The 10,399-nt window shown below is 39.0% G+C and overlaps 1 protein-coding gene across 1 annotated transcript in view; it reads left to right on the top strand.

The window, feature by feature from the left end:
• TAFA4 (TAFA chemokine like family member 4) overlaps positions 1-9,592 on the top strand; it is a gene marked incomplete at both ends in the record, with an annotated part of 117,660 nt that extends 108,068 nt beyond the window's left edge. The window contains 2 exons of the mRNA XM_084247746.1: positions 5,601-5,725; positions 9,554-9,592. Coding sequence (XP_084103872.1) covers positions 5,601-5,725; positions 9,554-9,592 — 164 coding nt within the window. The remainder of the gene's footprint in view (positions 1-5,600; positions 5,726-9,553) is intronic.
• Between the last annotated feature and the right edge of the window lie 807 nt (positions 9,593-10,399).

A 10,399-nucleotide genomic window follows, 5' to 3' on the forward strand; every position in this document is an offset into this window, starting at 1 on the left:
TGGTGGGAACATTTATTCAAGATGCAGTTCTATAAACACAATGCTGAATAGAGATAAATTAAGTTTCATTGTATTACACATTTATTTTGTTAAAGTGAATGCTTTCTACAAAGATTGAGTATAAAAGAGATTAATAAGCCAAAAGCTTATGAATGTGAGGCAGATACATCGTAAAATCCTTTTTTTTTCTTCTACTTTTCTGGAATGTCAGGATTTCTTAGATAAGAAATACGGTTTCTCCTGAGGACAGTTTTCTTGGCTTTATGGATGTGTGCTGGGGTACAGGCTCTCTTTTAGATGTCTTTTCAGAAGGTTTTCTTACATGATGTTCTCTTTTCACCTAAAAGAAAGAGCAGCTTCCTGAGTTTTCCTCAGTGGCTGCTGGGTGAATGACAGCAAGATGCACTTTGGGAGACCGGCAAGTACCTAGCATAGGTTGGTTCATTCGTCAAGTTTTAATTGAGCACCTTTGTGTCTGGCATGCCCTTGGTAAAAGGGTAAGGGTGGTAATTAGAATCTAAGAGCTGAGAAAATGGGTCTGACCCCATTACCAGGTAGGAGGAAAGTAGCATAAAGCACCTGACCAGTGGGGCACACCTGGAGTAGCACCTTCTGGCTTGGAAACCCTGGAAGAGAAAGTTGAAGAGGTAAGCAAAGGCCTTAGATCAAATAAAATTTTAGGTTTTAATTTTTACCTCCCAGGAACTTGTGTTCTAGGAGAATGTCAGCATAGGTTTTATAGTGAACCCTGTAGGTATGTGTGAGAGATGCAAGCTTCATGCTTTTGAAACTGTCCCCACCACCCCTGCTGCAAGCAGGAAGAAAGATATGGTATAGAGGTGGCATGGAGGTTGCCATGAATTAGGATTATTTTTGCAAGCTGAAGTTCTGATTAGGTCTGATGAGCTAGCAGAGACTCATTTTGGACTGAGTACTTCTACATAACCATAGATTGTGGATATGGAGTGATTTTGCCCTTTGGGGGACATTTGACAATGGCTGGAGATACCTTGTTTTTCGGCTGGCAGGCTTGGTGTCCTATAGCAGGTAAAAGTCAGGGGTATTGCTAAATACCTTCCAGTGCCCAAAATGTCAACAGTGCTAAGGTCCAGAAACCCTGTCTTGAGGTCCCCATGTTATTGATATTCCTGTGTGAGGTGACATTTAGCTAGGAAGAAAAGGCTAGATCACAAAAAAATCAGTCTACTCTCTTCATCCACTACCCTTTTAGTAGTCTGTGGAAATTTTGATACATTGCTATTTGTGGAATGTGTAAACAGGTAAAAAGATTGCTTTGTAGTCCTGTTTCATGTGTCAGACGTCTGTTCTTGAAACAGCAAGAAATACAAATTAGCAAGGCTTTCCATTTACCTATGTAAAAGTTAATGAATGACTTAAAGAACAGGGTTAACAATGGTAAGAACACACTAAAGGTAAAATCCATATTCTGTTACTGTGTCCATTTTCTAGGAAGATGTGATTTTACTCTTCTGTCCATAGTTTCAGTGTACAAACATACCTTTTCCAGAAACACAACTGAGTCAACAAATGAGAGTACCAATCAGTGCTATCACCCCTATGGCCTGAGTTCAATCCCTAGCCTGGGAGCTAACCCACGTATGTCACAGCAGACCTCTCCTGTCTCACCCACTGCTTCCCTTAGCAGTGTATTTCAGTGAGTCCACTTGTTCTGCTCCCCACGGTGTCTCTGGTGAATCCTCTCATCCCCAGCCTTCACTCCAGTTCTTCTATGCATAAATCTTTCTTTAAAAAAAAAAAAGTCTTGAAATGTGAGCCTGTAATTACTCTTATTCATATTCAAGGTTGGGCTTATTTAAATAGCTAGACTAATGCATATTGTGTTTCACTGAATGGAGTGATGCTTATTTTTTTAAAAGGGGTAGAAAAAAGTTCAATCTACTTTATTCAACAGAGTTAAAGGAAATGCATCAGAAGCAAAATAGCTAATTAGTCATTTTAAATTTTCACCTAGGAAACACAAAGTACCAGCTGCTACAACCAAACCAAGACTTCGCTGTCTTTTTTTTTTCTTTTCCTTTCTACGTAAACTGGAAATTCATGGCAGATTGTGTGTTTTTATAAGCCAGAAAGGTATGGGGCTTTTAAAATAATTTTGTTTTAAAAACAGCAGTGGCATTCCACTTTCTCATTTAAAATATGTTTTTATAACAGGGAAAAACACATGCCTCTTACAAACTCAATTTTCCTGTGCATCAGGCTCAGTTAAGTGGGCAGATGTTGTCAAGGGTTATTTTAGTGGAATCCTACTTCTGGATCCTTTGCTTCAGTGTTTAGTGTGACTATGAACTCCGAGCTTGAACTTTCTGGCTGCTCAGTCACCTTATTTACTCACTTTCAGGTCACACCCTTACCTTACTTAGCCAATTTTAACTCAAAAAGAATTTGGAATCTATGTTTTGGCTCCTCTGGTAGCTTTTATTGGTATGGAGATCAAGTATCTACTTACAGGGGCACCTCAATCTAAGTATTATATAAAGAGGAAAATGATTTTTTGCAAATATTTTAAATTCCAAGGCAGCTTGCTATTCTCAGGAGCCTATTAAAGAAGCTGTCTTTACAAAAGCATTATGTATCTTCCACTTAAAACAAATAATTTTATAAGAGCTTAACTGTATAGTCTTCCTTTGTTATTTACATAATTGAAGTCCTTAAACTAAGGATTATAATATTTTTGGTATGATGAATGCGTGAATCCATCATTTCCCTCCGAAGCTGCTTTTCTGGCTTTAAGCATTTGAATTATCTTGGGTTCCTATGAATCCAGTTAGGAAATACTGGTATGAAGCTGAGACCATCTAATTCATTCTATTTCCTTTGCAGGGAATTTATTCCCAGATTTCTTACCTCACTTGGTCTTCTTTTAGGCTCATTTCTGTCCCCAATCCTTTCATCTCATGATAGGTCAGTTCTTGTAGACACAAAAGTTTCCCTGAGTCATTACACACGGTATTGCTCAGAAACCTACCATGGCTCCCTACTCCACAGAGAAGTCTAATCTTGAATTAGTTGAGAATGAATGGGAAGCTATTTTGGGGGGCTCTCTCAGCTTAGTCCTTCTTGTGGCCCCCTCACCCCACTTCAGCCGTGCATGTCTACTGACTCAGGAATGCCACTCACTGTCTTTCTGCCTTAACTTGGACAGACTACTCACCATCTGCCAAGGCTTCTTTTGAATTTTCCATGTAGCGCTGATACCTCTGAGTCCATCAGCTCCCACCGTGAGTAGAAGATAGTTTGTCTAAGGAACAGTTTTAAAGATTAAAAGAAAGCATTTTAGATTCAGTTTCAATTCTGTGTAAATATAAAGAAACCCTGTCAACATTTGTATAACTTTTCCAATCCTGCAGATGGTATTTTTTTAAAAAGGGTTGGAATCTCTTATCTGTGTAACCACTTGCGACCAACCCATTTAGAAAGTCATGAAGGACTGCCCAGCACTGTGAATATTGCCAAATTCTACATAGCACCCAAACTATCGCTGTAAATTGTGGTTGGTTTTAGCACCTGCTAGATCAAGACAAAAATCTAGATTTTAATACCTCTTCCCTCACTTCCCTAATTTTTGTGGAAAACTCTAGTTTTTGTTTCAGGAATCATCTGCCTTCCTGCTTTTAAAGGCTGTTGGGACAATCAAAAGAGTAAAAGTAGATAGAGTTTTGAAAATGACAAAACATATATAACTCTCTCAGACTTGGCCCTAATATCCATCCACTCATGTGCAGGGGCAGTCTCTGACAAAATTAATTACCCATTTGGCTATATTCCTTTCTCAGTGTTGGCACTTCTAATTTAAATAGCAAGTGGTTATCCTGGATCACAAACTTGTCTCACTCAGGAACTATTGGTTTTGATGGAAATAACCAGACAGTAGCTCAGTGTTTGACTAGAATCAGTAACAGTGGCCCCACATAGAGAAGGCACATATTTGATCTCCTCAGTTGATAATGAAACCATCCTGTGTCTTCATCATGCCATGTTGCATTTGCCTGACAAGAGTGTTTGAAATGCACTGGCTTGCTTTGTTACCTACTTTTATTGTTATTTCCATCCAAGGAGTTGTTTCTACAAGAGATTGATGGTTTAGGGAAGGAGGTGTATATTTTAGGGTTAGAGTGTGGACCCTAGCATTGGGCTGCCTCCATCCAAATGCCTGCTCCCTGACCATTTTCAGACTGCCTTTGGGTGAGTTATTTAATGCCTTGGTTTTCTATTGTCTATAAAATGCAGGCAAATAGTAATGTTTAACCTCAAGGTCTCAGTAAGATTGAATTTAGGGAATGCAAGGAAGACAGTTATTAGCAGGATGCTCAGTACTCAAAAAGTAACTATTACCATTCATAGAGATTTGCTTGCACTTGATGTTTAAGTTTCTTGTGGAAATATAGTCTATCAAACTGTTGCTATTTCAAGAAAACCAGAGCTAAACTATACGTTCCAACCACTCAGCTCTATTCTATATCAGCCCAGTGACTGACTCTAACTTGATACATCAATGGGACTCACCAGGCAAGTGAATGGTGTTTCCTTCACTTCTCATCTGCCTTCAGGCCCAGAGAACAGGAATGCTGGTTTCTGCTTAGGGGGCTTAAAATACAAAGCAATTTATTGATGAACTGCTTCAGGGATGGTGAGGTAAGGAGGACAGGAATGCAAAGTGAGCTAAGTTGTCAGGTTTCTGAGAGAGGGCCAGGTCCTCCCCCTTTCTTCATCTGGCGTCGGGCAATGGACTTCCAAGGGGTCAGCATCAGCTGCTGGATGTAATAGAAATGTTTACCGTCATTATTACCTGTAACAACTAAAGAGGATGACCACAAAACCGATCTTCAGCTTATCATGGATTACATTCTGCTAAATCCATAATATGAAGCATAATTTGAAAGTTCATTTAATATGCCTAACCTACCTTAAATTTGCTCAGAACACATACAGTTGGGCAAAATCATCTAATTACAAAGCCTATTTCATAATAAGCATTGAATACTGTGCTGAAAATGAAAAACAGAATGGTTGTTTACACTTGGGATTGCCTGGTTGACTGGGAGCTGCTACCACCCAGCATCACTAGCTCAGCCAAGGTAAAAATTTAAAGTATGGTTTCTATTGAATGCAAATTGCTTTTGAATTATAATGTCAAGAAGTTACAAGTCAAACCATAGAAATTTAGGGACCATCTGTAATAGCTAAAATTTTTTAAGAACACTGACTCCAATCAGCCGGGGCATCCAAATGGATTCATTTTGTCCTTTTGACATCCTGGGCTAAGGTTCTCTTTTTATCCCATTTTACTTTTTTATTCCTGTTTTCAGATGAAGAAACAGAATGAGAGGAGTTCAACAGCTAGTTGAAGGTCCTTAAAAAAATTAGTGTGGGCAGTTCAAACCCAGGTAGGGCTTCTACAAAACATTTTATAAGTATAGTTAATTGGATTCTTTAAATTCATATATGGTGAAATAATTCTTAGCTATTTTTGAAGTCAGTGTACTAAGTGTTGAGCTTTATGTTGTGCCTATGTGGAGAAGAAATCATGTCACAAGTCTCATTTGACCTTTGTTTTTCAGCCTCCATTGTGATTCAGAAATGGTGGTGTCACATGAATCCTTGTTTGGAAGGAGAGGATTGTAAAGTGTTGCCAGATTACTCAGGTTGGTCCTGTAGCAGTGGCAATAAAGTCAAAACTACAAAGGCAAGTATAGACAAAACACAACTATCACAATATGAGCACCTTATTGATTTTATCCCTGCCATCAAAAGAAGGTGTATCAAAAGAACGTTATATTGATAATCCTGCTTGGGCAGTGCCATCCTATGACTGTGGTCTTTGAAAGTTCTGATATAAAGGGTGATGCTGGGAAGAAAGCTTTTCAAAGCAATGGTGGGCGAACTCATTTTAGGTGGGGCTGCTAAATCATTTCAGCTCCTTCATGAGCTCACCTTACAGGCTTTAGAGAAGCTAGACGAACATATAAAAACAGCGTGGCCAGAATCCACATAAAAATGATTAACATGGAAATCCTTACTGTCTGCAAGGAGATTTAATGGTAGAAGACCAATTCAAGTCAACAGTTTCCTCTCCAAATGGTCCTTTCTCTTTCAAATTCTTCCTGTTTCTGAAGAGGCACCATTTATCTACCCAGTTCTTTATTTTGTTCTTAAAATTGTTTCTTCCAAGTCTTTCCATGATTCTGTCTCATTGAACTACAACCCCCGTCCAGTCCCCCTTTGTATCTCCTGTCTACTATGGACTACTGAGTTGCTGCCACTCTTGTTCCCTTCCTGTCTGTTCTCTATACAATGATGCATTTCATAAAAATGATGGCAATCTTATAAGCTAGCTCACCCCAGATCTTCCTATGCTGCCTCTACTTGTTTGGCCCAAAATAGCCTGGCAAGTCACCTTCCATTCATTTGTTCTACACCAGACATCAGCTAGTCCTGTGTCCTTCATGGAATGGGCATCCATCCTTTGCTACTCTAGTTAACCATTATTTCTTTAGGGAATCTTTCTATGATTGGGCTCATGTACCCTATACATCCAAGCACTTACTATGGTTGCATTTTATGTGAATTGGTATGCTTATTTGCTGAGCACTTTCTGTGTAAGGGAGAGCTGTGAAGTCAGGGTCAGGTCTATTTTTGTTGACCCTGATCATTACTGACACATTCAGCTGGTTCTGGAGCTATTTCTTGAATGAAAATTAAGAAACAAAATCAGGCCATTCTGGCATTATTAGAGTTAGACATATTGGAATGTGGTAACTCTTTAGTTCTGGTTGCTATCGAAGCTTTTGGCCCTCTAAGAGGTATATAACAACTCTTGAATGGATTATCATCTGGTTTCTGTCTGAGTATTGTGAATTACAAAATACTTGAGTTCCAATTTGTCTTTGATCACTGAGATTAAAAGAGGTTGTGTTCTGAGTATGCATGAGCTATCTATTTTATAACATCTAATAAATATTTCAGCTGACATTATATCAAATTCTCAGTATTACACTAAGTTAAATTAATTCCTGATTATCTAGTTGAAATTATAATTTCAAAATTAGCATTAATTTCAATTACCTTGCCCTTGTTCGTGATACCAAGATGACAAGGATAAATGACCTCAATATGCTCATATACCCAGGACAGTGGAAGGTCATGACATCATTTGTTGGTAGAGGAAGGAGGCTAATATGCCTATCATTTCTATCAGCTACTCTACTAAGCCATCAGAAAGCTTTCAATCTTTGTAATCCCAAGTGTATTTGCTAAGCAAACCCTCCCTACTTTAAGGTAATTCCATAGTCCTTTCCTCACAGACCCATTTCACACATATCACCCTATCCTCTGACATAAAAATCTTCGCGTTCCCAATAAGCTAGGGTCATAGATCCCAAAATGATAAAAATTCTTTCATCACATTTCTTGTAGTCACATTGCATTTCAGAAGTATTGTGTTGATTCATACACATAAAATAAGACCACGAGCACAAGATAATGGTGTTCAGGAAAAGAATGAGTTCCGTAGTCTCTTGCCATAGTGGCACCCACTCTGTTTCTGTGTAGTCAGAGAGGGCATTTTGGTAAAGTGTGCTGGGATTCTTAAGTTTGTGCTGGCTAAATCCTCAAAGGTAGTGACATTTTATTTAGCACTTTGAAAAATTGTAATAACATAATACAGTTCCCCAAGCTATCATGATACTTGGCTGTATTTTTTTTTTTAGTCATATGTCACTTGAGAATCTCAAATTTATAAAGTTTCCTTTATAAATCCAAGTCTATGTGATTTGCACTGCATAAAATATTTTATGTCTTTAATGAATCTATGCACATAGAATAAATTCATTTGTGGAGCTGTGACATGCTTCCATGAGGAACTTCATTCTCACAGAAGCTATCTCTCTTAAGTTCAACACTGACCTTATGCTACAGATGAGACAGTGGTCCTATAAAAGTAGAGCAATTGCCTCTATAGAGGGGGTATTAACTATGTAACAAAATAGATTCCATTTTCCTTAACTAGTTCATACACAACAGCATCAAAATACTGAAAGGCTAAAAAATAAGATTGTTTTCAGTAAGCCACCTCTGTCAGACTTTTATGTTCCATTTAAATGCAAATATGAAGAGTTAGCAGTCAACTTGGGATATTAATAGCCTGAGATGGAGATATGAAAATGAGGGCACAATTCCCTAACCGGTCATCTTGTCTTTCCCAGGTATAAAAAGTTGGCATTGAGTTTACTCTGTCCGTGTAGTTTTTAATATCTGCAGAGAGGACAGAGTACTACATCTTATAGGCAAATATAATTCTTCCACTGTCATAACACCTCAATTTTCCATTTCTTAAATTGTGCAAAATAGTACTTATTTGCATCATCAATATTAAGGCTCCTAACAACATCTGCTTAGCACCAAAGCTGGTAATTTGCCAGGATTTTGTATTGTTTGAAAGTACAAATAACTCCTATTGAATTTCAAGAAATTTTACATTTCTTAATGTTCTTCATTTTCAGTATACATTTTTAAAAAAACAAGAACTCTGTCTTTAGAGCAGAATTTCTCAACAAGGGGCAATTTTGCCCACAAGAGGACATTTCAGTTGACAGATTAAGGCCAGCAGTGCTACTAAATATCCTAAAATGCAGATGGCAAATTAGCAAAATCCTAGACTCACTTCCTTCCCACAATAAGTCTACATCTTTACACTTGATCTTAGCTAAAAGGCCGAGAAGTGATAAATCTACATTTTTGGAGGAGTCACTGCCTTTGAGAAGAGAGGATCATGTCTCCACAAGGAAAAGCAACAGAAACCATTAGAAAGGTTAGAAAAGCCTGAGCCACTGTCTCACGAGAATGCTCTTGGGTGGATTCCCGAGATTGGGAGGGTTCCGCTACTCAGTCTTTTCCTAGGGACCTGGAAGCTACTCCCCAGCTGCGTGTCCCAGTATCTCGGAACTGCACCAGCAAGGGGGCTGCATGTGTCCAAATGGAGGGACTTTCCTTTGGAAAGCAAGTTGGGCTCTGGGGAGCAGAGGCCCCAGGACTGAGCACAAAGGGACAAGATGAATGAAAGGTACACAGATCTAATTGAAGGATTTATATTTGTTGAAATTTAAATCTCAGTTGGGAAATTAACGAGGGACAGTTACCCTGTGAATATAGAGTTGATGGGCATCTTCGCCAGAATATTTTGTCTGTTGGCACTGGGAGATATCAGTGATTGAAATGAATTAAGGAGCCAGGTTGAAAGATGAACCACCCCACTCCTCTGCCATCAGTGGCTCTTGAAACTGCCAGTTAGTTATTTCCACTACTGGAACCCAAGCCTTTGAGGAAAACACTGTCTGAGCTTATAAGGTACATCCATGGTCAAGCTCTCTTGGGGTTTTCCACAGCCAATTCTCACAAAACACCCCACCACCTAGGCCACCTTTGCTGCTAGTGGGGCTGCATTCATCCATAGCACTTGCCTGCAATATCTGAACCCAAAACCCCCTTAATGCTTTGCTCTTCTCTGTTCCTCTAGGCCAACAGTGTGTGCAGATCAGAAGCGGGCTACAGTTGAAGGGTCAGTTTCAGGTCGTGCTTAGAGCAAAAGCTGTCTATGAACTGACTGGGGTTGCAGACCCCTCCTTCTTTGGCTTAAGTAGCTACAGTATCCAGGTAGAGCAGTGCTTTCCTGCACCAACCTCTGTACTTCTCACCTCCCACCCTGTAGGTTGGGTTCACCACACTCTGCGTTGGCTCTTGAGTTCTAGTCAAGGACAGGCTTTACAGCAACAGAAAACCCATCACCTTGGGCCAATACCATAACCTGTATTCTGCAACCTTCAATTCTAATACCTATTCATCAGGGATAAGAAAGTTTTTTAGCCTAATCCACAGAAATAAACCCAGAGTACAAACCATATGAGGAGACAGAGGAATATACCCCAAATGGTGGATCAAGACAAAATCCTGGGGTAAAAATCCTGTTGCAACAGAATTAAACTAACAGCCTAGTAATGCTCACTGAAATTAGGATCAGATATACAAAATGAAAAGTACAACAAAGAGAAACATGGGCAGATTTCCAAACAGATTATAGAAGGAGGCAATAATTGAACTAAAAAAAAATTACATTGGGGGGACAAGATGAAACTGCAGACAGGCTCAGTCCTGGAACGGGGTGGTGAAAAGTACCTAAACAGACCAATAAAGGGGTTAAAAAAATAACCTATATGTATTGTATTTTCTATTTAAGAGTCTTATGGGATAACATTTGTATCTTAGGGATTCTAAAAAGAGGGGAGAAACAGGAAGAGGTGGAAATATTATTTGAGGAAATAGCTGAAAACTTCCTATCAGAATTCCATTGGCAGTCTTCAAAAAA

The sequence above is a fragment of the Talpa europaea genome (assembly GCF_964194135.1).
Source record: "Talpa europaea genome assembly, chromosome: 11".
Lineage (NCBI taxonomy): Eukaryota > Metazoa > Chordata > Mammalia > Eulipotyphla > Talpidae > Talpa > Talpa europaea.